This window comes from Gavialis gangeticus, unplaced genomic scaffold, assembly GCF_001723915.1.
Source record: "Gavialis gangeticus isolate Ggan-Ray unplaced genomic scaffold, GavGan_comp1, whole genome shotgun sequence".
NCBI lineage: Eukaryota > Metazoa > Chordata > Crocodylia > Gavialidae > Gavialis > Gavialis gangeticus.
Genome location: NW_017729031.1, coordinates 117482676 through 117497202, shown reverse-complemented (window position 1 = coordinate 117497202; position 14527 = coordinate 117482676). Strand labels below are relative to the sequence as shown.

The 14527-nt window shown below is 46.7% G+C and overlaps 1 protein-coding gene across 4 annotated transcripts; it reads right to left on the bottom strand.

Moving 5' to 3' along the window:
* Positions 1 to 316: 316 nt before the first annotated feature.
* SNF8 (SNF8, ESCRT-II complex subunit) lies at positions 317 to 10375 on the bottom strand. Of its 4 annotated transcripts, none has more exons than XM_019523658.1 (8): positions 10267 to 10375; positions 9872 to 9922; positions 8924 to 9062; positions 7686 to 7790; positions 6502 to 6574; positions 3818 to 3959; positions 3463 to 3537; positions 317 to 511 (listed from the first exon to the last, which is right to left on the bottom strand). In XM_019523658.1, exons 1-8 carry the CDS (start codon positions 10318 to 10320, stop codon positions 428 to 430), a joined length of 723 nt encoding a protein of 240 aa, XP_019379203.1. In that variant the 5' UTR covers positions 10321 to 10375; the 3' UTR covers positions 317 to 427. The 4 variants fall into 4 exon arrangements, with proteins under 4 accessions (XP_019379203.1, XP_019379202.1, XP_019379205.1 ...); XM_019523657.1 differs by having other exon boundaries at positions 317 to 462; XM_019523660.1 differs by lacking the exon at positions 10267 to 10375 and adding an exon at positions 10015 to 10028 and having other exon boundaries at positions 317 to 462; positions 9872 to 9943.
* Positions 10376 to 14527: the final 4152 nt, after the last annotated feature.

The window sequence follows — 14527 nt, the reverse complement described above, 5'->3', positions numbered from 1 at the left end:
TGCTTGTGTCCCCAGAAACTGAACTTCATTCCCATACTAACACTAGAGCTATACTTTTGCACCTCTTGATCTTCCACTTTAGAAGAGCAGCCCAAGAAGTCAGATTCATTTTCCTGTGAAAGGCAGTGTCCTTGCTGGTACGATTGAAAATGTGTCAATGGCAAGTTAAGAGTTAAAGCAGGTAACTGACATAAATCTGGATAGCTTTTTAAAGAGTTTATTTTTGCAGGTCAACTGTTCCTCTACTTCAGATACTTTCCCTACAGCATTGTCTGTGTATTAAGCAGCACAAGTTCTGAGAGCTCACTGTTTTCCACTCAGGAATCAAGGTATTGCCTCCTTGGCTTCCTCTGGCGTGATTTCCTGAGAGTAGAGCTCTGTAAAGAGAGCTGGTAACCAGTACTGGGATTCTTCTGGGGCTTGTGCATCAAGCCAGGCCATGCCTTCTTTCAGCAAGTGTTCCTGTCAAAATAGATTGTATGTAAGTTGTTCCCAGGAGCTGCCACTGAAACTTCACAAAACGTGCAAATGTCACTTGTGGTAGAGATTGGGCTCCACATTTATCTTGGGAAGGGTCAAGTGACTGAACCTACCACTACACTTAATCTAAGATGCACTTTAGTGGCCTCATTTGGCAGTCAAAAATAGTCCATGGGGTAGGCAGTTAATCCTTCTAATCCATCTCAACCACTGTCAGAGCCCTGTTATTAGCAATCATGAAACTGGCTATTCCTGTTAATTTCAAGGCTGCTACTAGAAGCAAGACTCCCAGAGTAGTCATTTAAGGAGCCTTAATGAGGTGTGAACAGCTGAGCAGAGGTTCTGGGTAACAGTATAAGTGAGCATTAATGAGGTGTGAAAAGCTTGAAGCAGACTACTCCTGAAAAAATTAGCAGCCATACTTATTCGCACCCTTAATATTAAAATGAATAGGATTTAGCAAGTAGTTAGTGCTATTTGCATGATTTAAGTGCCTGTATGCCTGCCTAACACCTTAAACAGCTCCTACAGTACCTTTCTTCATCCAATTCAGGCTGGTGTAACATGGTTCCAAGAACTGACCACCTGTATCCAACTGTGGCAAGCTAAATATCAAAACTGCTATACTGCCTGCTGCATCACTTGGATACAAAAGCCTCCAACTCGCCAAACACATCAAATAATTCATGTTTATTTAAGAGTTTTGTAGTAATATTTTAAGCAGGAACCTTCCTTCATGAGTAAATTTATACCTGCTTTAGCTCTATACTCAAAATACAGCCCACTATATTCGATCCTAGACATCCAGAATAAGGAGGGAGGCCAGGAGCAGGAAGAAAGAGTGTAAATAATTCACAATAGCCCCTGCTAGTTTCTTTTACGGCCATAGTTTACATACCATCTTCCACAGAACCCTGGGATTCTACAAAGAGGATGAAGCAATGGCAGAGCAGATTAGGAAGTGGTGTGCTGCCGTTGCTTGGCTCAATGTCAGTCTTTAGGATAGGGGGCTTCCACAGCAGAAGCAGAGCCAGATTTACACATAGGCAAACTAGGGAGCTGCATGGGGCCCCAGTCCTTCCCTCTGTGGCAGCGGCATGAATAGCCCTGTCCACTTCCCTTCTTTTTTCTTCTCCTTCCTTCTGCTAGCCTTGCCACCGCAGCTACTTCCTAGCTGCAGCTGTGAGCCCCACAGGCAGCAGCAGAGGGGTGAGGAGAGGAGTCTTGACTGGCCCATGGCCCAAGAGTTTGTTTGCCCAGGGCCCACTAAAAGGTTCATCTGGCTCTGGGCAGAAGTGATATGAAAGGGTTCTGTGACTTTAGGACATCTGAAAACCACTGCTCTAAGGAAAGGTAAGGGGTGCGTAAGGCATCTTATGGATGTGTAGATGTAAATTCAAGGCTTGCACCAAAGGTGGCCCGTTATACACCCAACACTACCTAGTAACTACGGCTGTGCAAAGCTTTGGTCCCTGATTTGATTCCACGGAGATTCAGCCCGATTCAGTGGCTGAATCTCTGAATCCAAACTGAATCGGGAGACCCTCTAATCTATCCAAATTGAACTGAAACCGTCCAAATCTATTCAGAGAGATTCAGACATAGACACAGCTTTAAATGTTTTTTCTACATACCTCTAGGTAGCAGGCAGCTTGTGAATGCTGCGATGGTGGGGCAGATGAAGCATTCCACAGGAGCACAGAGGGCTCCCCAGTGTGCTTGGCAGCAGACCCAGAAGCGGACCAGAAGCACTACCAGTTTGTTTCCAGGTCCGCTGGGGAGCACACTAGGGCTCCCCCCTCCCCGGGTTGGTGACTGGGTCTGGGGGGCCACCCTGGGTCCCCCCATGGCTGATTGCTGAGCTGGGGGGGTGAGGGGGGCACGGTAAGCCCGGAAGTGGACCAGAAGTACTTGCTGCAGCCCCCATGCTCCTGTGGGATGCTTCATCCGCCCCAGCATCACAGCATTCACAAGCCATGCCTGGTACCTCGAGGTATGTAGAAAAAACATTTAAAGCTGTGTCTATGGCTGAATTGCTGATTCTCTGAATCAGCATCAAATCTTCAGATTTGGATTCAGCCGAATTGAATTGGGGACAGTGATCTGAATCAAATCAGTCCCTGATTCAGGCTGAATCAGAAACAAATAGGGGCCGTTTCGCACACCCCTACTACTTACTCAGGCTGGGGAGTCAAGGACGGCTGAAAAGACCCTACCCGCATCACTTCTGTGCAGCACTGGCTTCTGAAACTAGTGTGGCTTTAATCACTCTAAGGCAACATGTACCTAAGCTCATGGAAACCTTGAGTCTTGTCTGCAGTGTTGATCCTACTGGGGTGAAGAATTCACCTCCTTTATGACTGTTTCAATCTTGCAGCAAAGGTGGGACTACACTAGCTTTATCTTTCTGCCATTGTGGAAGATCTAGTTCTGATTTAGGTGTTGTCTGCAGCATTGGTGCAGGGGTGGGGGGGGTAGGTGTCAACCTTTTTGGCAGGGGTGCCATGAATTAGCTTTGTACCCTCCCCAAATGCCACTCTGCCCTCCTTCCCATGCCTGATCTGCTTCTCTGCTTTCTGACTTGTATTCCCTGCCTGATCCAATGATAGGTTTTCTGCTCCTTTCTGTATCTGTCACTTGTGCTGCCTGTCCCCTCTCTGATTTGATGCATGCCACTTGTACTTCTCTACTTGGCTACCTCTAGTCCAAAGCTCGTATAAAGATATCTAAGATAGCTTTAATCTACGCCATTTGTAATGATAGGAGTTAAACTATCGTAGTACTTCAATATATATCCAGGGCCTGGGTTTTTTCAGCCTGCGCGGCTACCCTGCTACTGGTGCCCCTGCTGGCTCAACTACATCTGCTTGTGCTGTAGCAGCACCCTGTAATTGTAGTCACAACCTCAATTTGGAGGTGATCGCAGTCACCCTGTATTGTCACTTGACCAAACAGTGCACAAATAAAAGTCTACATACTTACCAGCACCTGTTTGGCTCGTTCCACCTCCCATTTCAAACTGGATCTGATCTCACTGACTGTTACATACCCCTTTTTCTGAAATAAAGGAGAGGAAAAAGGGAGTCAGAGCCTGTTCATGTCAAGGCAGCTGTTTAAAGACAGAACAAGCTCCTCGCTATCTGCTAATGATCAGGACTTAAGAGTCCATAGTTGGAGACACTGACTATATATTTAAATGCTCTTTATTTTCCACACATGTTGAAACCTTGATTTTTGTTCAGGTTATAATTTAGATTCTTCATACATCTGTTTCTTGTCAAGGGAACAATATGGCCTTATAGGAGGTTTCTACTAAAGAATCCCTTGCCCCCAATACCTCTGCCAGCTGCAGAACCACTGTATGATCCATGTTCAGTTCAGCTGGCACAGACTGGATTAGGCATGTTCCTCCAACAGGAATAATCCCAAAGCCACTGCCCAGAACTTTCAGTTTCTTGATTGCACGAATGAGATCATCCCTGAGAACAGGGAAGAGAAAATAAGGTTTGAAAGAAAGCCTTTTGCTCTTCAGCTGAGCTTGATGCCAATATACCATATTTACTCAATGTAAGATGACCCCTCTACCCATCATAAGATTTGCCTTGAATTTGTCTCCCTCCCACTGCAACAACAGAGAAAATAAATAGCACGGGGGGGGGGGGGTAAAACCCTTGGCCTCTGCCTCCCCACTCCTCCCCTGCAACTCTTCCCCCCCTCTGTGTCATCATATCCTGCTCTCCTTGAGCACATGAAAGTGAAGAACAAATCTAAAAACACCAGCTTTGAAATAAATAGCTGTAGCAATTTGCATGTAGTGTACCCACAGGTTTAGTTTCTCTAGAATTGATGCATGTTACCTTTTTTGAAACTGCTGCAAATGTTATCACAGATACTCCATAAACAAACTTTTAAGAAACACTTTGGAATATATCTATTCCCATATATATTGCAGTACTTCAACTGAACTGTCCTGTGGCTGCTATGGTTCACCTGACAGTCCAAAGCACATCACTGCCATTACATTGTACACATTCCTGTCACAGTATCTGCAGTGTACCCACAGTCCCATGTGTCCACACACCTGTGTGACCACCACCAACTATGCATGATAAGTCCAAAGCCAAAGGGCTCATGATTTAACCACATAGGTCATTGAGCTGGGCTCCAGCAGACTCAACAGCATTTCAAACCCTGGTGATCCCAGAGCCCAGCACTGCTCAGTGTGTGCGCGCTCTAGATACCCTCCCCACAAAGGATGTGTGTGTGAATTAGCCCCACACTCATGACTGGAACTGGGTGTTCTTGTCATAAATCCTGGAATCCTCCAAAAAATTACATGCAATTAAGGTGCAAGGCAACCTGGTCCAGCTGCACCTCATGGAGGGTAGGGCCACACTTATCAGGCTGAGAGAGGAGGCAACATAGGGATTCTGGGTGAACTGTTTGGGGCCCCCTTTGGTGACGTTTGCCAGGCATTTACAGCTAGTGAAGAAACACGAATCACTGGAAATGGTAAGAAAGGTGCAGCTCAGCTGTGGGAGTGAAAAGAAAGTCAAAACATATGCAGTGTAGTGGCTCAACATGCCTTGAAAAAGTCAGTGATGAGGGGGGATTGCACTCACTTGGTACCACCACGCACATACTACTCAAATGGATCACACTAACTTACCATTGTAGTAGGATGCCTGCCATGGATTTGAGAGTACCTGAAGCCCCAGGATGCTTGGTGGTAGTGCCACACAGACTTGAATGAGCGAGCTCTGCTCAGTCAATACAATTTGGAACTGATTTGGCCCAAGAGTTTTTAAATTCCGTAAGTGTTAAGTGCCCATCACCCTGTTTAGCACTAGGGGAGGGTGTCAGGCCTTGCTCTGGCCTCTCAAGAGTGGTGCAGTACCTCTAGGTCTGGTACTCATTCCCTCTTGGGGAAGCAACTACCTGTTTTGTTTTGTTTTGTTTTGTTTTAAGAGCTACAAAAAATGCCTATTGTTTCTCAGCCTTTTGAGCTAAGATCAAGTGAGACTGGGGGCATCTGAAACCCAAAGCCTCTGGAGCTGGGGCTTGCACATAGGATGCCTGCCTGGATTTGAGGAGTATCCCATTGGTGTGGGAGGGAGAATACCTGCACAGTGGCAGAGCCATGAATTAGAGCCATAGACTTGAAGACTAGACTTCATAGTTGGTTTTTACTACTGTGCACATGATACTTGTGGCAGCAGTTTAATAGATAATGTTTTTAATGAAATTTCCTTGTGTATGAATATTAGGTAAGGAGCTTTTTTCCTCCATGCTGAGTGGAGGGGGAAAAACCTTGTCCTATTTTTGAGTAAATACAGTATTCTTGTTTACTAGAACAGCTGCAAGCATCAACATAAACTCTGAAATGCATAAGTCATCCATGAACACATGTTCCTAGGAAATTATCTTGACTGTCCCTTTAAACAGCTACCAGTGAACACATAGAACGTAAAAGAGCTAAAAATAGTTCCCTAAAGTGATTTAAAAATCAGCTGTGTTGCCTGTTCATATCCACCCTGCTTGAGTGATTGAGTGCACTTATGTTATCCACAAATACTGATTCTCTTCACCAGTTCGAGTGGTCATGCAAATCTATTTTGATATCACAGTCCTGAGAGAAGGGGAAAACGGGCAGGAATGCTGTTGGGTTCCTCCTTACAGCCCCAGATGCCCTGGCAAAAGCAAGAGTCCAGTGGTGGAAGACCTAAAGCGACAAACGGAGTGGTTTCTGCAGCTAGGTATTTTGTCCTGAGTTAATCAAATCCAAGACATTGAGCCCTTATGGCTGAAGCCCAGGCATCGACAAAGCTTGCATGAAGGACGTAGAGGAGAGAGATTAAAAACTTTTAACTGCAGGAGACATGAGTTACAAACCAGGCATTGCTTGTAATGGAGCTGCTTTTTGTGGCTCCACTTCACAAGTCTAAGTCAGTTTAGGGATTCCATTAAGAGCAGAACTTTTAGGTTCCTACTAAGAGAAGCTTTTGGGGGATCTATACTCACTGGCTGACATCCTGAGCAAACTTCCCCCTTCCCTTCAGCACTTGCTGATGAAGCTCTTCCAGTGTTATGAGACCTAGACAGAACAGGGGAGGTGATGTTACTACACAGCAAAGGAAGGTTCCTCCCATAGGCAGTCCTATTACTTGAATTTCCTTTCTGTGTTTGGCATTAAACTGCACATCCCTTGTATTTTACATCATTTTAATCTATAGCTCCATGTGTTTTTCACTGCATTCAAATTCTCAGTTCTGGGTAGATCTGAATTCCTAGAATGCAAGTGCTTGTAGAGTTCACCACTACCTTCTCTCACTGAGGTATCAGACTCACTTTTATTACAGCGCATATATATTTCTCATCAATAGTTGGATGGTACTATCTATAAATGTTTTGGGGTAGGGACTGTCTTTTGACAGGGCCTGGCACACTGGTGTCCTGGTCCAGAACCCACTAGCGGTGCTACTGCATTACAATCAACAGATACCACACCCAGGATATTAATTTCCAATAATACCCTCATAGTAAGACCCTCACTCCAGAAGTATTTCTAGATCAAACCCTCCTTATTAATGATATCCTGAGCAATATGAAAGTTTTTAAAAGCAAGGGTTCTGTCAGGTTGTTAGGTACAGTACCCCCAAAATAACTGAGTACCTTTATATACCCAATAACAAGAGAGTCCTCTGTCTAAAAAGAGAATTACAGATCCCTTGCTATGAAATACAGTATTGGTACAGATTCACCGAAGTATGACCGGCTTCCTTGTGGCACCAGCAGGCATTGTCTTCACTGCCAGAATAGGAAAGAAATGATTGATTGGCTCACAATTTTTATAGTAAGACGGCTGATGCACACTGGTAGTTTCACTAGAATCCCAAGAGAGACATGGCACAGGGGTCTGTTACTGCACTGTAGGGAGACAAGGTCAACATCTTCTACCACACCTACTTACATCAACAGTAGTCTCCAACAGATTGTAGCTAACCCATGTTATCTTGCCAGAAAAAGGCATTTAGAGCAGTGAATATAACAGCTTCTAAAACAGCCACTACCCGGCGGTTTTGGAAACCTCATACAGAGCCATTAGAAGGTAGTCAAGAGCAACAGTTTCAAGAAATGAAGCCAGCTCCTGTAACCATCCACCTAGTGGAAGCCAGTATTTGCTCAATGCAGCGTAGGGTCCTCACCTCCATTTCTGTGCTTTAGAGCTAGACAGACCTCAATAATCTGAACGCCCAACTCATAGTAAAAGTCTCCAACTCCCAGCATCTCTGACCAGAAGCCTTTTCCAGCTGTGAAGGAAGAAGGGGGGAGGAGGGATGAAAGAAAGGGATCAGATTAGTTGTCTCCATTAATACCCTTCACAGAGAATTAATTACATGAGTATAGCTACTGAGTCCTAAACACCACACTCTGAATTGTTTCAGGGCTGGGCCTTGTGACAAGGTAAAGGAGCAGCTCAGACAGGGGTAAGAGATCCATAAGACCTATCACTTGGCTGGATATTATAGGTGAGGGTAAGGGAAGATGAACCCAAGGGGAAAGGAGTTTTTCTATTTTCCACTGGCTGCTGGTAGCCAGAAAGAAGCCCCTAAGAAAGGACATGGCAATATTTTCCTTCAGGGAGGCCAAAATGACCCAACTTAGGTCCAGGCCATTAGTCCTCCTGCCTGCAACCCAGCTACCACTGCCATTTCTCCTTTCTGCTCAGCTACTATCCAGCAAAAAGCAGAAGCCACCTGTTCTCCACTGCAGCCTGTGCTGCTCAAGTGTGGTGTGGCAGGAGCCCCAGGCTGACTGCAGCTTGGGAAGAGTTTGGGGACTCTCTCATGGGGAGAGAGTTTCCTACCACCAAAGCCACAGCCTTGCAGGCCAAATCCAACAGTTACTGACCCCTACTCTAAGGAATTTAAGATCTGTCAATTAACTTTAATTCGGTTTACTTACTATAAATTTTGTATGAAAGACAAGAGCCACCCCAAGGGCAAGCAAGGCGACTATGGCATTTCCTTCCTTGAATTCATGTAACAGCCTGACAACTTATGAACACAGGAACCCCTTCTGTCACCCCTCCTCTGGCACAACCCCCAGCAGCTCCAAGGAGGTTTTTACTGGGCACATCTACATGAGCAGTAGTCTAATAACACAGTGAAGTAGCATGCCTGTCAAAAACCAAGCTAATACATAACTGTGCAGTGTTATTAGGCTACTGCACAGTAAGCATCACTAAAAAGCCATGTGTCAGTAACTCGCACTACTGTGCAGTAGTACTGCACATTGAATTAGTACTTGGTTAATCAAATACTAAAACTTAACGCACAGTAACTAGGGCACATTAATGAATGTGTAGATGTCCCTGGAAAAGTGGTTGGTCCCTAAACCAAAGGGTGTTCTGGACTGAATCCCTGCACAACCTAATCCTTACATGCCAATGGATCCACCCCAATCGTTGCACACATGTCCTGGAACTGGACTCGAAATTGGGGATTTTTACGAATCTCTTGCTTGTGTTTGCTAGCGAACTCTTCTAAGTTAGTCTTAAACATGTCCAGTTGTTTAGACATCTGTAAAAGACAAGTAAACAGTATGACTGGACAATCATTTTCTATACATATGTACACACATACCCCCACACCTCCCCCCAACCATCACAATGCCTTACTTAGGCAATTCACCACAGGGGTCTTAAACAGGGTGACCATACATCATAATTTACTGGGTCAGTCATGGATTTCAGAGGCCAGTCCTGGCCAGCTGCTGAGAATGAGAATGGGCATCCTGGACTGTAGGGGTGCAGGTCACAGCCTGGCCAGGAGCTGCACTGGTGCAGAGCTCCTTGCAGGCAGGGTGGGGGAGGGGGGGGGGCAGGGAATCAGATTAATTTGTCTCAATTAATACCCTTCATGGAGTATTGCTGATTAGGGATCGTACAGCTGCCTGCCCAGCACACCACCCTGCCCCCACTGACTTGTGAGAGAGTGTGAGGGGAAGGGGACAAGAGTCTCAGATGAGCATCCTGGACTTCCTTATGGTCAGCCCAGTCTTAAATGAAGGACGTGACCATAACAAACTACTTGGGAGAGAAACACAACCGGAAGTCAGGCAATATGTTACTTGGTGGTGTGCAGGGCAGAAGGAAGCCGTTTTAGGCACAGAAGATGCTAAAAAAGGTCCTGAGCAAGAGGCGGATTTGCCGTCAGCAACTCATAGACCTCCACTCTAGGAGCTGGTGAAGCTGACAAGTACGGTGACCAGACCTACCCCCCCCATCACCAACCCAAGCCACAACCAGAGATACCCCCACCTGGCACAGCCCACCTCCTCCAAGCAACATCCCCTCCTCCCACCCTCACCAGACACAGCAGGGTCTCACCTGCGCCAGCTGGTCTTCCGCCAGAACCGTCCCACGCTCCTTGTATTTGGCCTGGAAGAGAACAAAGACGATCTGGAGTAAGGGTTATTTAATTGAGACGATTCACTGCCGGGAGATCCCCCCGCCTGGAGCAGGCTGTTCACCTGCAGGAGCTCCCCCTGCCCCACCCCTGTTTTACTCTAGACGGCTCATTTTGCCCGCTTGCCAGGGGCCGGGAATCAGGCGGCCCTGCCGGTGGCCACCGAGAACGCTTCGGGGGCTCGAGTAGCGGCTGGGAGGGGGCAGAGCAGGGCCGGGCGCCGCGCTGTGGGCTGTGACTTGAGGCGGTGAAGAACGGGTGGGCACAGCTGGGCCTGGGGCGGCTCCAGGGGGCAGGGAGGGGCCGCCACTCCCACCTCCGCCAGCTTCTTCTTGGCGATGGCACCTGCGCCCACCCCGCGCCTGTGCATCCCGGCGGCTCACGGCACCCCGGCCGAACGCGGCCGGCACTGACGTCATCTCCACGCGACGGGAAGTGGCCGTAAACCTCCAGAAGCCTCGCCGCCCCTTTTTCTCTCCCTCAGGCAGGGGCGGGGCCAGCGCTCACCTGGCCGAGTTTTTCTGAGGGGGTAGTCTGGCCAGGCACCCACACTTGAGCCCCTGCAGCTGGGGAGCTCCAGTCGCGTCCCCAAAACCCTGGGAGACGGCTCCTCCAGCTGCAGAGAGGGGGTGACCATTACAGGAGCCCCTCCGTTGCAGCTGCCCTGCGGCCCCTTCCCTTGCCTCCAAGCCCCTCTGCTTTGCTTCGCCCCGTGCTCTCCCTCAGCCCTTAGGTCTAGGGCGGCGAACATAGAGGACAGTCCGGTTGTCCTCTGTCCTCTATTGATACGAAACTGGACGCCTTTATGTTCTCTATTTTTCTGGTGAAGAGCAAAATAGAGGACATAAAGGCATCGGGTTTCATATCAACAGAGGACAGAGTAGCAGAAAACTGGAACATCTTTTATGATGGCCACCCTGCTTGGGTTCCCATGCCTGGGGAAGGAGGGAGCCCCCCCCCACATCCCAAAGGGCTGGGTCTCTGCATGCGCCCAGCCACAGATGTCTCCCCACCCCTCTTTCAAATCAGCGCCTGCTCAGTAAGGATGCAATCCCTCCATGCATCCAGCCATGAGCACTGGGTAGTCCTTTCAAAGTCACCAGGTCTGGCCATCTGGTTGCCCCTGTGACACCGCCCTTTAGTGATGAAAGGGGACAGGAGGGAGTGGGGTCAGAGAAGATGAGATTCTGCCACTGATGCTTTTTATTCCAAAGAATGTTAGGATTTTATGCAGTGGATTCACCTTAATCTGAAGCTGCTCCATTCTCATCTCAGCACGTGCAAAACTTACAGATTGTTCACGCCTCATGGAGAGATTTGTGGCCTTTGTGGGAGAGTCCCTGCCTGCTAAATTTTAAAACTAAGACCTTTGCAAGCTTTATACATCCAACCAGTGCTACTCTGTACAGGGGCAGCACTCCAAACCATCCAGGGCTCCCTTTCATTCAGCAAGGTGGGAGGGACAGCACCCAAACACTTGTTTGCAAAGCCCCTGCAGAGAATTGCATATTAAAGGTATGAGGGGAACAGGACACACCTGGGTTTCTAGGCATATACATCCAGACTTGCCAAGCCTGGCCCAAACATCCACACTGCAGTCACAAGTGACTTATAACCATGTAGCTGCATCAGCAATGGTATTGCAGTTACCTGGGGTTGGTGGTAAGATTTCCAGGGGCATATCCAGGTATCCAGGGCTGTTAGGACCTCAGTAATTTTCACCAGTGTAAGTATTAGTTCACAATCTGTTGGGGGGGGGGGGGAAGGGTTGCTCCAGCTTGAGGTTGGGCTGACATTATTGCAGCAATATAGAGACCAAAATTATGGGAGACAGTGGAAAGTATTTCAATGGCCATTTTATACTCCAAAAGGCAGTGGCAGATCTTAGAGCTGGAGGGGGTTAATTTACACTTGATGGTAACGTGTAGGGTAGAGACATCAGGGGCAGAATTTCTATATTTATTTCAATGGACAACCAAAGGGCAGATTGTGCCCACCTCTGATTTACCCAACTAAAGCATAGAAGCAATTTTGTTGCCCCATCTGGGTGTGTGTCACTATTATAGGAATAGGATTGCCCTCCAGACATGCAGATGCCTTCTTATCTCCATAATGCACCCAGAAAAGGTAACAGAATCTCTCCTACAGTTTAGTCAGGTAAGGAAGAGGTGTTTGCAGGCTGCACTTTGGTTGTTCACTAGGTGAAATAAAATTCTTCCCCTAATGCTTACAGTAATCACTGATGAATCAGTGGAGGACAATGAGCTGAGTGGCGGAATCAGAACAGTATGGGGACACAGGGTGACCAGCAGTGGCTTTAGAACCTGCACCTGGTGAAGTAGGTCTTCATGGAAGGCTGCCTGAAGAGTTTACCTCAACCATTCAATGTCAGAACACTCAAATGAGGGAGGGAGGCAGTGTCAGTTGAGAAGCAAGTTGCTATTGCTATCTTGGAGCTGGTTACCATGGAATGCTATTGGTCCATGTTTAAGCAGTCCCATTAGTTATTCTCAGTCAGGAAGCCATGGCACCCTGTGGTGTTTTGAGATCTTTTCAAGGGTGCAGTGGAGTGCCACACAATGTTAGCACTGTTAGGTATGTACATGTGAATCATGAGATAAACACAGAGATTTCAAATAGGAATCCAAAATGGTAAAAAATTCAGACCTGTTGTGGTCTTTCTGAGTTCTTTGCAACAGAAAAAATTGCTCTACTATTTTTTTTTTTTTTGTAGTCGGAGAACATGAAAACTAAGAGCTAGTATTTTCTAGGGGTGCCTTGAATTTATCGAGGGGTGCATTAAGTCTAAAAACATTGAGAACCACTGGTCTGGTGCAACAAGTCAGGAGTTATATTTTATGGATGTACTGCTTGGAAGGGATTAATAATGTGCTTTGCCCAGGGGAGAGTGAACATAACTAATGTGCCTGAAATAAATGCTAGGCTTGAGAGAATGAGCTTCCCAAACTCTGCTGGGGCTATCAATAGCACTAACATGCCTAGAGTTTGCCTAGTGCAAGGGGCACAGGTATGTGTCAGCTGTAAAGGAGACCCATTGATAAGAGACTTTATTGAAACAAGTGTTTTCAGGCATCTCATTATCATACCATTCATTGAGACTACAAGCATGTTCTGGGAATAGAGCATGTGAGTGCTATAGGGAAAAGTCTAACACTTCCCTTTACTAAGGCAAATTCAGGTGTAGGTCAGGCAGATAACATAATAGCTACCTATGCTTGCCCTGAATCCTCACAAATACCACTCAGGCAACCCTGGATATGCTAGCTATTGCCACTCGGTCACCGGTGGCCTGAGCATTCCTTCTGGGACACTACCTTCACTCATCCCCACTAAGCTGCAGAGTCCGCTGCTTTGTAGACTGCTGACAATTCCCAAACCAAGAACTGTGCCCCCACCTCCCATGCACAAATACTGACACAGCTTGCAGAATACAGTGCTGAAATGAGGCATTGTTGATCCATAAAAGTACACTGCATCTCTTTGCATACCATGGCCAAGTGCTGCCAGGCCACCAAAATCTAATCCTTTGAACTATACCACCTAACTCCATTTACACAGAATAAGGACAGCTAAGGGCACATCAGTAGATGCTGGAATCTCTCTCTGTGGGCATGTCTACATGTTCATTAGTGTGCCGTAGTTGCTGCACATTATGTTTAGTACCTGTAATAGTACGTACTAACTCAATGTACAGTAACAATCGCTAGTGTGCAGTAGTGCCAATGCACATCTTTTTAATGTCGCTAATGCACAGTAGACGAATTCTGCTGCACATTAGCCCATTAGCACGACTTTTGCTGTGATGTGCTAATACGCTGTGGAATTAGTCTACTGCACATTTAGCATCTTATGTAGATGCACCCTATGGGACACAAAACAAACAAGGGCATGTTCTCCCAGGCTGTCCTCAGATCTGCTTTTTGTAGATTAATGCTTCAAGGCCAAGTAGATCTTTTAGTCCACATAGTACAGGCCAGAGACTTTTACCTACTTACTTACCACGCCCAGTCACAGAAATGCATCAAGCCTTGACCTGAAGAATTCAATAGATGGAGAATCAATCACTTCCTCCGGTAGGTTATTACTGTCATCTTTGCAACACCTTTCCCAAACCATTTTTATTGGATTTTGCCTGCTCTAAGAAGGGCATAATTCAGTTACGTTCTGAGGATGGCATTACCTTTATGATTCTTCATACCCTGAAAACATGAATAAGTAATAGGCAGGGCAATAGTGTCTTTTCATGGTATGAACTAAGCACTAGACTGAACACAGAGCTGGTTAAAGGGACCATTCCTTTGGATCTACAGTCAGTTAAGGGGGTGGCCCCTGGAAGAAACTCAGTTGATGGGAGTAAGAACCAAATTGTGCAGAGAGACTAAATACAAATGGAGTCCTTCTGGTGCTGTGGGATAAATAAAAAATGCCGGGAGGTTCAACGTGACAGAGGGGTATGAAACAAGAGAGCCAATGGAGGCAGCAGAAAGTGAATCTTGCGGCATGCATACTGATCCTGTAAGAACAAATAGGTATCACTAGAGGCCCTGGGAACTTCA